Raw genomic sequence first — 19468 nt, forward strand, 5'->3', positions numbered from 1 at the left:
ATTGGACCATATTTCTGGACTCCTCTCAGCCTGTTTCTTCCTCTGAATAATAAAAAACACTCTGCCCTCTGAAGTGCTCTGAAGGCACTTGTGAGTTGTGTCCCTTAGACTCTTGATGTTAATTAAGTATTACATCAGCAGCTTTTAAGTCATAATATTAATAAGAAGACAATCCTCTCCCAAGCTCAGCTTCCCATGTATTTACCTGCTTCTGCCTTCAAGGTCTTCCTCTGTCTGTTTTTATTACCACTTCTTTATAGAGCAAACTCTTTCTCATCCCCCTGTTTCAATTGTGCAGGTCCACAAGCTTCACTGGCCACCCTATACTGTCAATCACCCATGCACACACACTGGCATTCTGTATCCCTGAGCTCTCTTTCTAGCTTACTTTCCTGCATATAGCCTTTCTCCGTCTGAGGTTACTTACAAGGAGACTGATTGCTCAGTGCCTGTGCCACATGCCAGGGGTTTAGATAAAGGAGAGCCATGGGTATCAGGAATATGTGGGTGACAATTTCCTCATGCCTTTTACAGAGGAGGCATTCTGTAAGCCCTTTTGATTGAAGACAGAATAATCCAGGGTGCATGGGTTTAACTTCATCTACACTCTCATATGGTAACACAGACAGCAAAAGATTTTAGCACAATTAAAACTTCAAAAATAAACTCCAACACAAGGAGGGAAACTACACCCTAGAAAAAGCATAAAAATAATCTTCTTGCAACAACTCCACCCCCCACAAAAGAAAACCAAACAAACATAATTCTACCTCTAGCAACAAAATTAACAGGAAACAACAATCACTATTCTTTAATATCTCTTAACATCAATGGACTCAATTTCCCAATAAGAAGACATAGACTATAAAACTGGATACATAAATAGGATCCAGCATTTTGCTGCATACAGGAAACTCATCTTAGAGACAAAGTCAGACAGTAAAAGGCTGGGAGTAAAAGGCTGGGAAAAAAACCTTCCAAGCAAATGGTCACAAGAAACAGGCTGGAATAGCCCTTCTAATACTGAATAAAATAGATTTTCAACCAAAAGTTATCAAAAAAGATAAAAGAGGACACTTTTTACTTATCAAAGATCTATCAAGATGAACTCTCAATCTTGAACATCTATGCTCCAAATACAAGGGCACCCACATTCATAAAAGAAACTCTACTAAAGCTCAAAGCATATATTGCACCAAACACAATGATAGTGGGAGAATTCAACACCCCACTCTCATCAGTAGACAGCTCATAGAAGCAGAAACTGAGCAAAGATAGAGTGAAACTAACAGAAGTTATAAACCAATCAGATTTAACAGGCATCTATAGAATATTTCATTCTAAAACAAAAGAATATACCTTCTTCTCAGCACCTCAAAGTACCTTCCTTAAAATTGGCCATATAGTTGGTCACAAAACAGGCCTAACAGATACAAGAAGATCAGAATACTCCCATGCATCCTATCAAATCAACATGGACTAAGTCTGGCCTTCAATAATAACAAAACCAACAAAAAACTCACATACACATGGAAGCTGAACAATGTTCTACTCAATGATAACTTGGTAAAGGAAGAAATAAAGAAAGACATCAAAGGTGTTTTTTGTTTGTTTGTTTGTTTGTTTGTTTTTTGAATTTAATGAGAACAAAGGCACAACATACACAAACATATGGGATACAATGAAAGCAGTACTAAGAGGAAAACTCATAGCTCTGAGTGCTTCCAAAAAGAAACTGGAGAGAGCACACATTAGCAGCTTCTCAGAACCCTGAAAGAGTTAAAACAAAAAGAAGCATATACACCCAAAAGAAATAGATAGCAAAAAATAATCAAATTCAGAGGTGAAATCAACTAAGTGGAAGGAAAAAGAACTATAAGAAGAATCAACCAAACCAAGAGCTGGCTCTTGCAGAAAATCAACAATTTGAACAAACCCTTAGCCAGACTGACTAGAGGGCACAGAGAGAGTATCCAAATTAACAAAATCAGAAATTAAAAGGGAGACATAACAACAGAAACTGAAGAAATTCAAGAAATCATCAGATCTTACTAAAAAGCCTAAAATCAAGAAAACTAGAAAATTATAGAGAAAATGGACAATATTATAGTCAGATATCAGGTACCAAAGTTAAATCAGGATCAGATAAACCATCCAAAGAGTTCCATAACTCCTAAAGAAATAAAGGCAGTCATCAAAAGCCTCCCAACCAAAAGGAACCTAGGAACATATGGGTTCAGTGCAGAATATTATTATACTTTCATAGAAAATCTACTACCAATAATCTCCAAACTATTCTACAAAGTAGAAACAGAAAGAAAACTATCAAATTCATTCTTCGAAGCCACAATTACACTCATACCTAAAGCACACAAAGACCCTACATAGAAAGAGAACTTCAGACCAATTTCTCTCATGAACATCGATGCAAATATATTCAATAAAATACTTGCAAACCAAATTCAAGAACACTCAAAATGATCATTCACCATGATTAAATAGGATTCATTTCAGGGATGCAGGGATGTTCAATATACAAAAATCCATCAATGTAATCCACTATAAAAAAAAAAAACTCAAAGAAAAAAAACCACATGATCATCTCATTGGATACTGAAAAAGCATTTGACAAAATTTAACACCCCTTCATGTTAAGATCTTGGAAAAATCAGGAATTAAAGGCCCAAACCAAAACATAATAAAAGCAATATATATCAAACCAGTAGTCAACATCAAAGTAAATAGTGAGAAACTTGAAGGAATCCCACTAAAATCAGGGACTAGACAAGGCTGCTTACTCTCCCTCTACCTATTCAATATAGTACTTAAAGTCCTAGTAAGAGCAATTAGAGAGCAAAAGGAAATTGGAAAAATTGGAAAGGAAGAAGTCAAAATATCACTATTTGCAGACATTATTATAGTATACTTAAGTGACCCCAAAAATTCCACCAGAGAATTATTATAGCCAATAAATACCTTCAGCAAAGTGCCTGGATATAAAATTAACACAAACAAACCAGTAGCCTTCCTCTACTCAAAGGATAAACAGGTTGAAAAAGAAATTAGGTAAATGACACCCTTCAAAATAGTCACAAATAATATAATATACCTTGGTGTGACCCTAACCAAGCAAGTAAAAGATCTGTAAGACAAAAATTTCAAATCTCTGAATAAGACCTCAGAAGAAGATCTCAGAAGATGGAAAGACCTCCCATACTCATGGATTGGAAGGGTCAACATAGTAAAAATGGCCACCTTACCAAAGGAATCTACAGCTTCAATGCAATCTCCAAGAAAATTTCTATTCAACAATTCATAGAGTTAGAAAGGGCAATTTGCAAATTAATTTGGAATAACAAAAACCAAGATAGTGAAAATTATTCTCAATAATAAAAGAACTTCCAAGGGAATCACTATCCCTGACCTCAAGCTGTATTGCAAATCAATCGTGATAAAAATCACATGGCATTGGTACAGAGAAAGGAAAGTAGATCAGTGGAAAAGAATTGAAGAACCAGAAATGAGTCACACCCCTGTAGTCAGTTGTTCTTTGACAAAGGAGCTGAAAACATTCAATGAAAAAGAACATCTTCAACAAATGGTGCTGGTTCAACTGGCAGTCAGCATGCAAAAAAATGTAAATTGATCCATTCTTTACAAAGCTCAAGTCTAAGTGATCAAAGACCTTCACATAAAACCAGGTACACTAAAACCAATAGAGAAAGTGGAGAAGCGCTTAGAACACATAGATACAGGAGAAATTTTCCTGAACTTCTGAACACTAGTGGCTTATGCTCTAAGATCAAGAATAGAAAAATGGGACCCCATGAAATTGCAGTGTCTATAAAGCAAAGGACACTGTCAAGAGGACAAAACAGCAACCAACAGAATGGAAAAAGATCTTTACCAATCCTATATCTGATAGGGGGCTAATATCCAATATATATAAAGAACTCAAGAAGCTATACTCCAGAGAATCATATAGACCCATTTTGAAAAATGGGGTACAGAGATAAACAAAGAATCCTCAACTAAGGTATACCAAATGGCTGAGAAGCACCTAAAAAAATGTTCAACATCCCTAGTCATAGTGGAAATGCAAATCAAAACAACCCTGGGATTTCACCTCACACCAGTAAGAATGGCTAAGATGAAAAATTCAGGAGACAGCAGATGCTGGCAAGGATGTAGAGAAAGAGGAACACTTTTCCATTGTTGGTGGGGTGGCAAGCTAATACAACCACTCTGGAAATCAGTCTTGCAGTTCCTCAGAAAATTGGACATAGACCTACCTGAAGATCCAGTAATTCAACTTCTGGGCATATACAACAAAGATGCTCTAACACACAATAAGGACACATGTCCACCATGTTCATAGCAGCCTTATTTATAATAGCCAGAAGCTGAAAAGAACCCAGATGTCCTTCAGTAGATGAATGGATACAGAAATTGTGATACATTTATAACAGTGAAGTACTACTCAGCTGTTAGAAATCATGACTTCATGAAATTCCTAGGCAAATGGATAGAACTAGAAGCTATCATCCTGGGTGAGGCAACCCAGTCACAAAAGAGCACACATGATATGCACTCACTGAGAAGCAGATACTACTCCCAAAAGCTCTGAATACTTAAGAAACAATTCACAGACCTTATAAAACTCAAAAAAGAAGAAAGACAAGAATGTGGATGCCTCAGTCCTTCTTAGAAGAGAGAATATAACACTCACAAGAGGAAATTCAGCGAAAATAAAGGAGTAGGGATTGAAGATCATTCAGAGACTGATCTTACCTGGGGATCCACCCCATATGCAGCCAGGAAACCTAAGCACTATTGCTGATGCCAAGAAGTGCTTACCGGCAAGAGACAGATATGGATCCCTCATCAGAGGCTCTGCCAGAGTCATACAGATACAGCTGAGCATGCTTGCAGCTAACCATAGGACTGAACACAGGGACCCCAATAAAGGAGCTAGAGAAAGGACTGGAAAAGCTGAAAGTGCTTTCAACCCCATGGGCAGAACAACATTATCAACAACCAAACCCTCCAGAGCTCCCAGGAATTAAAACACCAATCAATGAATACACATAGAGAACCCCATGGCTCCAGTTGCATATGTAGCAGAGGATAGCATTATCTGGCATCAATGGGAGAAGAGGCATTTGGTACAGTGAAGGCACGTTTTCCTAGTGTACGGGGACACCAAGGCACTAATATGGAGAGGGTGATTGGGAGAGGGAACACCTTCATGGAAGCAAGGGGAGGGGAAGGAACATGGGAGTGGGACGAAATGTTATAACATTTGAAATGTAATGACACCCAGTTATTCCACCCCTGGGCATGTACCCCAGAGACACGCCAATATACAACAAAGACACATGCACCACAATGTTCATAGAAGCTCTATTTATAATAGCCAGAAGCTGGAAAGTACCCAGATGTCCTTCAGTAGATGAATAAATACAAAAATTGTGGTACATTTACACAATGGAGTACTACTCAGCTATCAGAAACAATGACTTAACCAAATTCTTAAGAAAAGGGATGCATCTAGAGAATATCATCCTGAGTGACATAACCCAGTCACAAAAGAGCAGACATAATATGCAGTCACTGATAATTGGATACTAACCCCAGAAAGCTCTGAACACCCCAGAAACAACTCACAGACTATATGAAGCTCAAAAAAAAACAAAGGCCAAAAAAAAAAAAAAAAAGTTTCAATCCTTCTTAGGGAAAAAAATAAATGTATAGCACCCTCTCAGAGTGTGGTACACCTGGACCTCAAATCATTAATAATTCAATAGCTATGTGGCGATTTTTGGTATTCACAGATCATTATGCTTAATCTATACCCAACAAGAAATCTGTTTCCATGTTACGTTCTGTCCTACATGTACTTCATGCTTATGGTAACTAGTGGGATTTCAATGCGTGCTATCAAACCTCTAAAAGAATTAAGTACTGACAAAAATATTCATATAATGTTATGACAAAATGCCTTTAAAAATCTATATATGTATCCCTCTTTTTTTTATAATAAAGTGGTAAGGAAAAAAACCAGTATAACTCTGGGGGAATAAAAGAAAAAAAAAGAAATGTAAATACAGAGACTATTCAATGTTTTTAAAAAACTTCAGAAATAACCTAAATAATATGAGATAGACTGAAAAGGGTGGCACCATGAATACTTACCTGCCCTCTGATAAAAACAAAAAATGAAAAAATAAAACAGAAATGGAGGCTGGAGAGCTATAAGAACAGAGGAGATAAAACCAGTGAGAGAAAGATGGAATTTTCTTCAAAAGCAGGGTGGGGCAAGCTGCAAGTAGGCAGAGAAAAGAGTAGGTGGTGGGCAAGAAAATGGTGTGAAAATGAGGAGAGCGTCTAAGATTAACTACCTACCACTCAGCACGACCTAAGTGAAAGGAACACAGACACCCATAACTTTAAAAATAAAGGATGCCCACACCGTGGAATATTATGTAGCCATCAAAAGGGAGGAAATTCTAACATGAGAAAGTGGGTAAACCATGAAGTCATTATGGTAAGAGAAAACAGTCAGACAGAGACCATGTATTGTATAACTCCATCTATATAAAATTTCTACTGTGTGCTCTTTTATGGGGTTGAGGTGATAGTATCAAATGGCTAAAGAGCATTGTGAATTTACTAAGTTCTAGTGAACTGTATACTTCTAAATGTTTTGGCACAGTACATTTTATGTTATGTGTATTTTTGCCACAATTATAAAAGCAAAGTTGGAAGGAGACCTGAGCAATTATTTTCTGCCTTCTCCAGTTACTGTTTATGTTGACAGAAGTCACTCTCTGAAAATGTGCCTTCTTTTAGATCATTATAGAGTAACTATCTTGCTTACCTTCCATGGCTACTGAAAAATCAACTGTGACACAGAGCATGTCAGAAGTCATTAACAACACAGTCCTTTATCAAAGTATGCTCAGACATGTTCTTGAACTCCATTATTGCTATTCATTCACTCACTCATTCATTCACTGCATCTGTGGTTTGTCCAATAGGCATGGGCTACTGTTTGATGTACTGGAGAGGTACTGCCCAATGAACTTTGACATCAGAATTTTACAACACAAGAAAATCTAGACTTTCTCAGAAAGCAGGTGAAGGACAAGGAGAGATGGAGGTTCTGGAGAAAGGCAGACTCTGTCCTTCTCAGACAGTGAGCAGGGTCCTCTCTTATAAGATGACATCTCCTCAGAGGCTGAAGGACTAAGACATTGACGATGGCAATGGCAGGAGCACAGGGAAGAGGCCACGCAATGATCAGAAGTCCACGGCTTTAAGAGGAAATGAAGTGGAGAAGGCTGACCAGCCATGGCTTATTCTTATGTCACAGTGTTTTGAAAAACAAAGAGGGCTATTAGGGCAACAGTCACTAAGCACAGGGAGCTTGGAGTCTAAGCATCAAAAAGTAGCACAGCTCTGAGAATCATTTCAACCTCAGTTACATTGTTTGAAAGTTCATAGCTGTGGGGCTCTGGGGTTATGTATTCACCCTCCCTTTCATCTTCGTGTGTTTAATGTTACAGTGAAAGATACAGAGACAGCTCAGTGGCTACAAGTGCTTGTTGCTCTTGCAAGAGGCCCTGGGTTCAGATTCCAAGCACAATAGTTTGTGACCGCCTGTGACGCCAGCTCCGGAGATTCCAGTGCCCTCCTTTGGCCTCTGTGGGCACCAGGTATGTACATGGTACACATAAATTCATACAGACAAGCATTCCTACATAGAAAACAAAAAAGAAGTCTATTTTAAAAATCACAATGAGCACTCTATCTCTTTGAGACAGCAACCCAAGTTCCATTTCTGTGCTACAGAATTGGGGGAGGCAGGGTGCTACTTAGAAAGAGATCTGATGTGAGGGCCATGAGATGAATGTATAATAAAAATGACTTACCTATAAACAGCCAGGTCCAGGATGATCTGGTTGTGTTTCTCATCATCTTTCAATGAGAAATCAAGTCTAAAAATGATGCATTTGTGAGGGGGTGAAAGGGAAGAAGAATGGCTTTAGTACATTGTGAAAATAACCCCATCATTCAATGAAAGCAAAAGACAACCGGTATATAAAACTCCTCAATGACAAACTTATTTTTGCTGATCAAAATAATCACAATAAGACATCTGTGCTAACTTAATTTTTTAAAAGAAGCCCAGGAAACCTATTGATAAATTACTCTTACTGACGTTGTTGATGTGTAAGGGCTTCAAGGTAAATTACATCTAAAGCACTTGTTTTGGTGCAGAGATGGGGACACCTGGTGGTGGAAGTGCTCTCTTCCTTTTCCTTTGCTAGAACCCAGCATAGGTTTCTTCCTGGGGACACAAATGCTGCCTCTGTGTGCTGTGCTTCCAAAGCCCCATTCCTCAGTTCCCAGCATCCTTCCTTCCTTTTCTCCTTGCCACATGTTTTCCATCTCCTTTCCTATTGCCATTCCTCCCTACCTGGGAAAGGCTGAGACACAGCCACTAATTTATGATGCCTATTCCATAGTTAAAGAAACAGGTACCCAGAAGGGGATGTGCTTGGAGAAAAGGCACAGGAACCTAGATAGACCAAGCTTCAGCTATATCCCCTGGCCAAGCCCTTAGTGTAACTACCTCACTGCCAGCATGTTCCACAGAATTACTTGGTCAGTTTCATTTTGAGCAAATAACTTATTAAACTGTAATCTGTATATTCCAACATTAAAAAACAGATACTACATTTTTTGGGGGGAAATACAAATTATCCTCTACCTTTGACTATTCAATACAGGTCTATTGCAGCAGGGACTCTTGTTGCCAACAATCTAACTGCAGAAGTCTCCTACAGGGTCTCAAATAAGCCATGTACCCTTCATTTCTTGGGAGCCTTCTGTGTGATGTCCTCCCTGCCTTGATTGTTTATTCCACAATTATATAGTCCATTAATTTCAACTCTTTTTCCATATCACTTAAAACTAGTTTTAGAGGTTTGTTCTGGGTCAAAGATCACTGATTAAGTCCCTACTATTTTCCCTTTATCTCTAGTAATATACTCACACGAAGTACATGGTTATACCAAATAAAAAATGCCATTCCCCATCCTCCCTTGCACCAAGATTGAATGTCTTGTAGGCACTTTCCAGGATTTTCTCTTTAAAAACATTTGTGTCCTTTCCCAACTGACATCTTTATTTAGCTGAGAATAAAAGAGCATCCAACACATGAATCCCAGAGGCTATTTATCAGGCATTGTAACTGTCTCAGTACAGGGCAGCACTGACTCACCCTAAGATAGAAATAGAGGGGTTAATGAATAGTTGTACTCTGATGATATTGAAATTAAAGTATAAGAAAATCACCGATAAAAGCCAAGGAGCAGAATTGTGAATCAAGGGATTTGTGTTTTAGAGCCAGTGGGTAGATGATTGTTCCTGAGATGGAGACAGTGGGGGATAAGTTTGTGGAAGCAGGGGGCAGAGAAGAGAAAGTAGGGAGATAGAAATCAGTTGTTCTTTTTTCAATCATGTATGTCAACAAAATAATGCCTCCTAACTAACTGAATATGGAAGACTTGAACTCAGGGAAGAGGCAGGGTCTTGTTATGAGTAATGTGAACACTGTAATCAAAGCTAGAGGGTTTCTTTTGGGTATTTGTTTTGCCACATTAAACTTTTTTCCTAGCAGGTATCAACTGCAAATATCTGCTTGGTTGGGGTGGAAGATTTTGTATCTACTTCCCTTCTTTGTGCTTAGAAAAGCCATAAGATTTGGTGAAGTCCTGGTCCAGAAAACTCGGCAAAACAGGGACAGCTGAGAAACTAAAGCTCATGGGAGGCAAGGCCATGGATCTGCCCAACCATAACAACAAGAGCAAGAGCTGCTTTACCAAGGAAGGAACTCTCTGTTCCATCCAAGTCTCCAAAGTAGAATAAGATGGGGCCTGACTACGAATGATCACTATGAATGATTGTGGATAATGCAATATTCAGAAGTGGATTCAAGATGAAATGGGAAGTAAAATATCAAAGACTGAATACGGACAAGTCTGCCAAGAAAGTTGGCTGCAGCTCAAGGATGAGAAGTTGACAGAAACTGGAGAACTGTGTGTGGGAGGAGGGTCTTAGTTTTGTTCTTTAAGATTAAAGTTACTAAGATATGCCTATATGCTGGTGCTGTGGTTCCAGTGAAGTGGCCAGGAATGATGCAGAGAGCACGGGATGCTGAGATGTAAGCCCCAGATAGTACGAGAAGCTGAACAGTGAGCCAGCCAGGGTCTGGGTTTTGACAGCATAGCCATCACAGCAGGAGGACCTGTCCACCACAGGAAACAGAAGATGTCTGGTTAAGTTTGTTGTTCCAGAGAGCTAAGAAACAACGTCATTGGTTAAGTCTATGGGACCATAAGGCAGTGCTAGAGATGAGGAGGAGGAAGAGGTGTGACCTCTGCCTACAAGTGACTGAGGGAACGTTTTCCAGACAGTTCAAGAGAACCACAGGTGGCTTGAGACCCATGGTACCTGCACCTGCAACAAGAGCAGTGGGTGAAGGTAGGTGCTTCGCCCCATGGACACGGAGCTGAGGGGAATGCTCAAGGCTAAACAATGATCTATGGCTTGGTGATGGTGGGCCGAAGGAAAGACAGGAGCTGAGGATTCTGCTGAGGAAGTGTTTCTGTGAGGGTCAGAAAATCCAAAGCAGCAAGAGAGACAACACAGTGTGAGGACGATAAAGCTATAGAGTGAGGAGATTCCTGTGGAGATGGTGCCCGACTGCTGGAATGGAGGGTGTGCTGGCTGGTGCTGTGTCTACCTGACACAAGCTGGAGTTATCACAGGGAAGGATCCTCAGTTGAGGAGATGCCTCCATGAGATCCAACTGTAAGGCATTTTCTCAACTTGTGATCAGGCAGGGAGGGCCCAGCCCATTGTGGGTGGTGCTATCCCTGGGCTGGTAGACCTGGGTTCTATAAGAAAGCAGGCTGAGAAAGCCAGGGGAAGCAAGCCAGTAAGTAACATCCATCTAGGGCCTCTGCATCAGCTCCTGCTTCCTGACCTGCTTGAGTTCCAGTCCTCACTTCCTTTGGTGATGAACAGCAGTGTGGAAGTGTAAGCTAAATAAATACTTTGTTCTCCAGCTTGCGTCTTGATCCTGATGTTTGTGCAGGAATAGAAACCCTGACTAAGACAGAGGGTGTCTGGGACACTGGGGATGACATTTAGTTGAGTTGACAAGGTTAAGGCTTAGGACATGACAGCAAATAGAGTGATGAAATGAGACTGTTATGGCTGAGCTAAAGGGAGAAAAAATATGTCACAGGTCACCAGGGCAGAGGATAGGTTGGATGACGTAGAGAAATTGTGGTCCAGGTGCTAGAACCTTACATGAGCTGAATTGGGGGGAGGGCGGCTTGGGAACTGAGTGGGTTTAAGTAGGTCACTAAGAAGGGGTAAACATTCCACAGACACTGGAGGATTTTGGGGGAAGGAAGTCAGATAGAGAGCATGGTGCTATGGGCTATGACTTTTCCAGAGGTTAGTGGACAGGATGCTTGTGGTCCATGGTGGAAGCAGAAGCTCTGCTCCTAGTCACAAAGCACCTGAGGAGGGGTGATGCTGGTGCTGGATTTTCAAGCTCCAGACGATACAGGTGGATGGCAGAAAGGGAAAGGAGGGAAAGGAACTGGGGTAGATATAAGGGAATATAATTCTGATGAGGACAGACGACCTGGCACACGAAGGAGGGATGTCCAAAGGCCTCGGGGACTAATAATCTAGTCCTCCTCGGGGAGCAGTGATGAATAATTTCTTCATAGAGACGTCTTAAGAGAACTGACTGGATAGTGTGGCAGGAAGAACAATGCTTTCTTTGAGAGCACATAGGGCTCTGAGAGTCTCCCTTCCATGTTGAAGCTGAAGATAGATTGTCTTCCCCTTAGACATTCAGATTTGGGGAAGGTGGCTCCTGCCGTGTGCAATACCGTGTGCATCTGCTGTACCTGCCCTACTGTGTGGAGCTGCTTTCCTGTCCGCTGGATGAAAAGGGGGCATGTCAGAGGGGAAGCTGGAGCCTTGATCAGGAAAATCATTACAACTGGGCCAGTGTGGTCAAGCCGGATGCATCAGCTTAACTGTGTGACCATATCGCTGACCTAAAGAGCTGATCTTCTGTCTGCCAAACATGCTTTCTGTGAAGATGAGATATGCCTGGAATGCCGCTAGATTGTCTTTGTTGTGGTAATGACCTAGTAAATGAAATGATAGCAATAAATGGGCTTTGAGTAATGAAATGAAGCTAATGAGATTTAGCCTATATTTAGCATATTTATTTGTATTGAGATTATAAAAGGCACCGTGGGTATGTAAGCTAATTCTCCACTTTCAGACAGACAGACAGACAGGGTAGCTCAGGTATTATGAGACTTGAGGATTTTCAACTTTTCCTCTCTCTCCCTTACTGAGGTATTTATAGCAATGCCTGTTCCTAGCTTCTGAATGCTTTCTAAATGTGTCCCAGGGAAAATGCAGACGTGAAGGAGAGACCTCGGTGTTTTCAGCCAGACTGCTTGTGGCAGAGCTTCAAAAAAAAAAATCATAAACAGGACAATGACGCAGTGACAGTTTTCAGAGGCATAAAAGTGAATATGGTCCAAGATTTCATGAGATGCATAGATAACTAAGATTTCCATATGTCAGAAGTGTTTTCTAGAAACCAAGAGAATTTCACACTAGAAATAGAGATATCTGGCTCCCAGTCATACACAAAATGACATTACGGTACACTCCTCACACTCCTTTACAGGGGTCAGCATGTTCTAATCAAAGCAAGCCTGTGGCCGAGGCCACAGCAGTGTGCGCTCACTAACACACTTGGCCTTACTCTCACTTACTTGGCTTCGTTGACATTCAGGACTTTCCCATCTTCTGTAATCAAAGTCCTGGGTGGCTTCACTTTCTTTTTCTTTTCACTTAAGGTCGAGTGGGGGTGATGGGAGAGACCGAGGGGTAGACAAGGGAAATAAAGAGAGTTTAAACATTGCCAATTCGTCCTTGTATTACTTTTAGGTACTTGATCATAAGTCATAAATTTTTTTAGAAATTTGATCAGGCATTTGTTACCACACTCAGCTCACAGAGAGTCTGCCCCCGCAATTCTTCACTCCTTGCTAAAAAACAAACCAAGTTTTACATGGTTATATTTGTATCTCCAAAGACCAAAACAATTTGCCGGGGAATTTAAATTGGGGAAGTAAATTCCTTTTCATGAAATTCTCATGAATATTTAAATGAGTCTATTTTATGCGTGGTTTACTCAGATAACTGTCAGTTCTCCACGTGTGGAACTTCTGCTTTGGCTGAAATTGCGATTTTTGAAATACAAGTGAAAGCTATCCCGTGGAAATAAAAATGCTGGTGCAGAAGGAATGTGTAAACTGACACTTCTCACAACATCGTTTCCAGTGGCAAGTCCAGAACTGCTCAGACACTCTCAGTGGAGGGTTGATTCACTCTACTGTGGTATGTGCCACTGGAAAGCACCTCGAAGCTGTTAAAAATGTGTTTTCTCTTTACACACTGATGGAGAAAAATGTTGACTGTGTATCTAGCAAGCAAGTATATACCATTGAAGTTTAGGGGTCTTGTGTGTAGTGCTCGGGGTTAAATCGGGGTGCATACATGCCAGGGGAGTGCTGGACCGTTAAGGTTGGTCCCAGACCACTTCTTATCAAAGCCAAACCATGTTACAGGTTGATCTACTCAGAGACTAGAAGTGACCTACACAGTTACAGGGAGAGGAAGAAGCAGGTGCTATCAAACCAAGTTTGTTCATTCTTACTGTGTTGAACACAGTAAGCAGAGGTGGAACAGAAAAATGGACTGTGTAAAGCAAAAAGTCAGCACATGGTTTTCTTTATTGCAGATAACATTTGAACGTGTGAATAGGCAGATGTGGACAGAAGGAAGGACGATGTAACCTTATGTAAACATGTGCCTTGAATTTCTACCGTCGTTTATATAAGGATTTTGTGTTGGTTAACTTTATTGTTTTAGTCTTACATTCTTCTGCACATTAACTGGGCCCCTTGATCTAATCAAGCTTTTTAGTGACTTAGGACAGTGAAGGGATCTGGAAACACAGAGCTTCACTGTTTTCAGTGTGGACAAGAGTTCATATAGGGCAAAAGGCTGGCCTTTGTTACTACTTCCTCTCAGCTAATAAAATGTATACAAGGAGGCAGGCGAAACAGCATGGTTGAGTCTCCAAGCAACTCAGCTGTACTTTTAGTGTTAGGGGAAAAAGCTTTCTCCTGATTCTAGACTTTGTATGATATAAATTACTTATATAAACATATTATATTATATACAAACACAAACAATACATATTCAGGAAGAAGAGTACATGTTAGGAATACTGTATGTCTACAAACACATAGAATTCATATTTAAATCTGTATAGAACCTTCATGTTTATAGGCTTATCTGCTTTTATCAAAAAAACAAACAAAATACCACAGTGGAGTTTTAAAACAGGTGCTGTGTTTTGCTTAACAGAGTGAAGTAGTCACTACATTTTTCATTTCTCTATCTCCTTAACTAGTGAAGAACATTTTATGGAAGTGGTAGAGACTTTTAGAAGTTTTTCTACTTGGTTTCTTGCTTTCCATTGATAATCATAGAAAACTTACTGTTTTTTATTCATCTCATTACCGTGTGGACAACCATTTCAGAGCTAACTGATAATGTTCTCAAGTTCACAAATTCCAAGTATTCCTATCAGTGATATATTTTGCATACTAGATTTCAGTTTGGACACGAAATGGAAAGAAACAGAGTCTATGTCAGGAAAGGTGCTATTGCACAAGCTTTGCTTAGGGATTCTGGCGATAAGTAGTAACATTACATCTAAGATTTTCAAAAGGGACATCATACTTGGAACTGTCCAGGGAAGGTGTACCATGAGAACAAAAAGCTTAGTGAAACTAATTCTAATTCTGCACTTTGCAGAATTAGACAAAACAGATCCAAAGATTCACTCATTCCACAAAATAATTTTTTCTTTGAGCCTTACGTTGTATTTCTAACCTAGGTGTAGTGGATTGGCCTAATTCTGCCTATATTCTAATGTTAATTTGGGGCTCCCAAGATTGGTTACCCCAAAGACAAGAGAGTCCACATTTAAGACATTGAGTAACCCTGCTCCCAGTTAATTGTGATTGGTGAATAAGGATACCAACAGCCAATAGCTGGGCAAAAGAGACATAGGTGGGGTTGAGGTTTCACAGGCTTGGGTCAGGAAGGACAAGGAGAAAGAAGAAGGAAGCCACCATGGATAAGGGTCAAGAAAGTGTGGCCCTAAGGGCTTCCCAGTAGGAGTTAAGAGCAGCCTAGATGGAACATAGTAAATATGAAGCAATAACTTCAGGTTATTAGTAGGAAAATTGATTCTAATAACTTAGAAGGAACTGCCCAGCTTTTGTGCTGCTTAAGGCATATTAAAGCTATAAATGAGGCTGAGAGTGTCTTTCATTAAGTAACTCAATAATCAAGGCAGGGTAGAGGCTCCAGCCCAGAAGTTTTATTAATTTCCACTACACCTAGGCCACACTATTTCTATTATGTAAAGTGACTAAAAAGAAACAAAACAAAACTGTGTCTCAAATGTCATAACTCATGATGTCCTAAACTTGTATTTTTATGTTAATGAAGTTAGCCAATAAAATTCACCAAAAAGCTGTATGTGGAAAAGGCAAGATTCCTATGTGATGGTTAATAATGGTTTGGCACAGATCATAGGTAAAACATGTACAATGGAGAGAATATATAGTCCACAGGAGAGTGACTCATTTCATCATAAAGAAAAATGAATACCTAAACTTATCTTGGGCTTTACGTTGTTTCTCCATATGTCTGAGAGTTTCCAATCTAGATTCAGGGGTGAACAAAGATGGTTTGTTCCAGAATGCCAGATCATCTTCAGTTTCATCTGATTTCTTTGTACTGTGCTGTTCTTCTTGTGTTTCTGGTAAGTGAAGATTGTCTTTGTTCTCTATAGGAGAGGGGCTGGACAGAGCAGACAAACCCAGAGCATGTAAGCCCAAGAATGAACAGGAGGTCCATCATTAATGAGATTTATGCTTTACTATATTAGCTTCATACCGGTGAATGAAAAATGTCATTTGAAGTTCACATGAGCTAAGATGAAGGAAATTGTTGTCCCAGAACCAAGGCAGACCCTCATTTTCTATCTTTAAAATATCACACTACCCAGACTGAGTGTTCCTGTGCCTAGTTGATATGAGTTGCCTGGGAAGCTTTGATTTCTGACCTCTTATCAGCATCTATTCGCAGATATAGAGAGGGCTCCATGGGTCCACGTGGTATCTTGCAGGCGGTACTGGTGATCAGCTGAGCTTGGAGATCAGTGGACATTTGCAAATTCCCCCACATCCAGCCCCCTCCTATCAGATTCTCTCTCTACATGGCTTCAATCACTCTCTGGCTCCAATAGACAATTTGCTCATTTTATTTCAAGGTTCTTCAATAATCTCTCCCTCTAAATGCTCTTCAGAGACGTGAGCCTTTCTGCAGTATGGCCTCCACTTTATTTTTCATGGTTAACCTCTGATTATGCTACTTTGTATGGTAGTAGCTCTCTGTTCTCTCTTTTGCCCAGTTTCGTGTATTGTCTGGGAATTAAATGATCTCTCTGTGTAATTGAGTGAGTGTTTTATGAACTGTTCAGCATTTGTTCAGCATGAGTTTAAGAAACTTACTGAGACAGATTCTTGGGCAAGAGGGACCAGGGATCACTTTCAGAGCGTGGTTCTGTTCTAGTAGACAGGGAATGATAGCAGTGAGCAGCGAACATTAGGGCAGCCTCTCCCCTCATCACTCCCTACAATACACATGCAGTGTAAATGTATGTGAAGCTAGGTACATTAAATAATAACTCACTATACACCAGATCATTGCATTATCTGGAGATTATTACCAAAAAAAAAAAAAATACTTATTTGGTTGATCTTCACAAAAAATACTATTTTTATAAAGGCATTGATTAGAGAAAAATACTGAATTCAGATAGTATGGGCAGAACATAGGGAAAAGTTCTGCTTTTTTTGAAATCATGTTATGAACGACTGTATATTTCAGTGAATAAAATCATGAAAATAACTGAAAAGGGGACTTTGCCCTATAGATAAAGTTCCTTATTGTACAGAAACATCAACCTATGAGGCATCAGTAATATTCCACAATATTCCGCTGCATTGCCACTGGAGTAATTAGCTCCAGCCTTACATAAAGTTTTTCCCTATAAAGTTGACTTACCATCTAAAATTTAAAAATGGTCTAAAATCTCTACCTATGCAAAACTAATACAGCTACTGTACTTAATGAACATAACAATGGCTCTTAGTGGAATATATCCATGGATGAACGCATTGCTCATCCAACTTTAGAGACACGTCTTCTTGCAGCAGATGGTAATTAATACCGGGACCCGGAACTAGACAATGTACAGGGAGCAAGACTTTGCAGCACTCGGCTGTAAATGGGATGTCTTGTTGGGCAGCTCCCCTGCAGGGAGCTATGTGGAGGAGGAGACAGAAATTTCTAAAGGGCCAGCAGAATGAATGACCCCATGGGAAACAGTGTCTTTCATTCATAAGAAGACTGGTAAACACATGAATTCATAGCAACTGTGACAGCAAGCACAATACCGGCACAGGTTCAAGGCAGACTTAGTTCCAGCAGTAAAAAGGGGGAAGTGGGTGCAAAGTGTCACCCCTAGTTAAGAAGCTATTTGCAACTGGTAGCTGCTGGAGAGAAAGAAGCAGTTTTCTCCAACAGAGTGTCAATGAAAAAAAACAATGCAAATCACTGAAAGGAGTTTCTTGCTGTAGAACTAAAGTATATTAAGCACACTCCAGGGTGGGCCCATATCTACAAGTAGATAGTCAACACAAACCAAATTCCATGGTGATGTATTATAGTATGGCATGATGTGTGTGTGTGTGTGTGTGTGTGTGTGATTGAGAGAGAGAAAACTTTTTGGTCTTCCTTTGGTTTTTAAGAAAGAGAGATTATGAAGTGGATGGATGGGTAGGGAGAGAGGAAGATATGGGAGGAGTTGGAAAAAAAGGAAGGACTATCATCAAAATACATTAAATGAAATTTGCAATAAATACAAATATAAAAAAAATTTAGAAAATAAAAACTAACAAAAGCATTAGCTAAGTAACTTAAGTCTTCAGAATCAGATTGAATCTAAATGTGCGTAGCTGGTGATGAAATTTCTCAGCTCTCTAGGGATGAATAGAGTCTCCTCTTAGTTACTTCTTTAAGTTCATTCTCGCTCTCCTCTCCCCCACTTATCAGCAGAACCCACAATGGCATAGGCACTGCTGAAGAATAATTTCACTTCAGCTAAAACTCAAGCCCAGGCCTTAAAAGGTCTAAAGTTTAAACAAAACTTTGAACTCTAAACTGAAGCCCCTTATTCCCTGTCCAAGTTCCAATCTGACCCAGACCAGCTCACAGTTGGGTTTTGCCTGGGAAACATGCGCAGTATACTCTCACTCCCCTGCCTCGTCTTTTTACCTCTGTGCCCATCGGCATGCCTGATCGGATTCTCCAGCCTTATGTTTGGCCCAAGAGGATGGGTAGGAGAAGTAGGTGAGTACTGGCCACATGACCACTGCTCATGTAACCTCTCTGAAACTGCCAGTTCAAGCCACCGTGTCTTTTGAGCTCACTCACATGGCTAGTATCCCTTTAAGACCCCTCAAGCCTGGTTCCGTCTTAACATCAGCACTTAGCCTGTGAGATTGTCACTAGTCACCTTGTGAAATGCTGACAGTACCCCTCTTGTGATTCCTGTTCTCTATCTGATGTAACTCACTAACCCATTTTTCCCACTCTTCATGAAGCTGAGAGGGACAATGTTCATCTCCCCTTTCTATAGCCTATGAATATCAACCATGTTTTCTTTTTCCTGAAATCTTGGGGGGATGGGGCTGCTTCCTTTTCCTCCCAAACTAAGCCAACGACTCAGTAATAGATGAGGGATACCCTAGTCATCACTGACAGAGCTGAGTCTAGATCCACAGACAGAATGTCATGAAGCATTTCACAAGCCAGACAAAAGAACAATAGTAAGTTTTACTACATTAAGATATTTATAGGCAGATGTTTCTCAATAGCCCTGGCTGGCCTGGACTCACAAAGACTTGCTGCCTCAGTTTCCCAAATGCTGGTATAAAAAAAATGAGCTCCCATTCCTGGCCACAGTAAAATATATGTCGTCCACATGTGGGTTTTAGGGCAGCAGACACCACTGAGGGTAGTGAGGGGAACATAACACAAAGGTACACAGCAGGCTTCCAGAATTTTCCTGACAGCTCAGTATTTCTAAAAGAATTACTGCAACCATACAAATGACTGTCACTTATTCTGTCTGGGTGGT

The 19468-nt window shown here is 40.2% G+C and overlaps 1 protein-coding gene across 1 annotated transcript in view; it reads right to left on the minus strand.

Moving 5' to 3' along the window:
- The window catches only part of DNAAF11 (dynein axonemal assembly factor 11), a gene marked incomplete at both ends in the record, with an annotated part of 100362 nt that overhangs the window by 45376 nt on the left and 35518 nt on the right, over nt 1-19468 (minus strand). Inside the window, 3 exons of the mRNA XM_080939436.1 lie at nt 7935-8000; nt 12891-12968; nt 15871-16062. Coding sequence (XP_080795562.1) covers nt 7935-8000; nt 12891-12968; nt 15871-16062 — 336 coding nt within the window. The remainder of the gene's footprint in view (nt 1-7934; nt 8001-12890; nt 12969-15870; nt 16063-19468) is intronic.

This window comes from Micromys minutus (assembly GCF_963924665.1).
Source record: "Micromys minutus genome assembly, chromosome: 27".
NCBI classification, from domain to species: domain Eukaryota; kingdom Metazoa; phylum Chordata; class Mammalia; order Rodentia; family Muridae; genus Micromys; species Micromys minutus.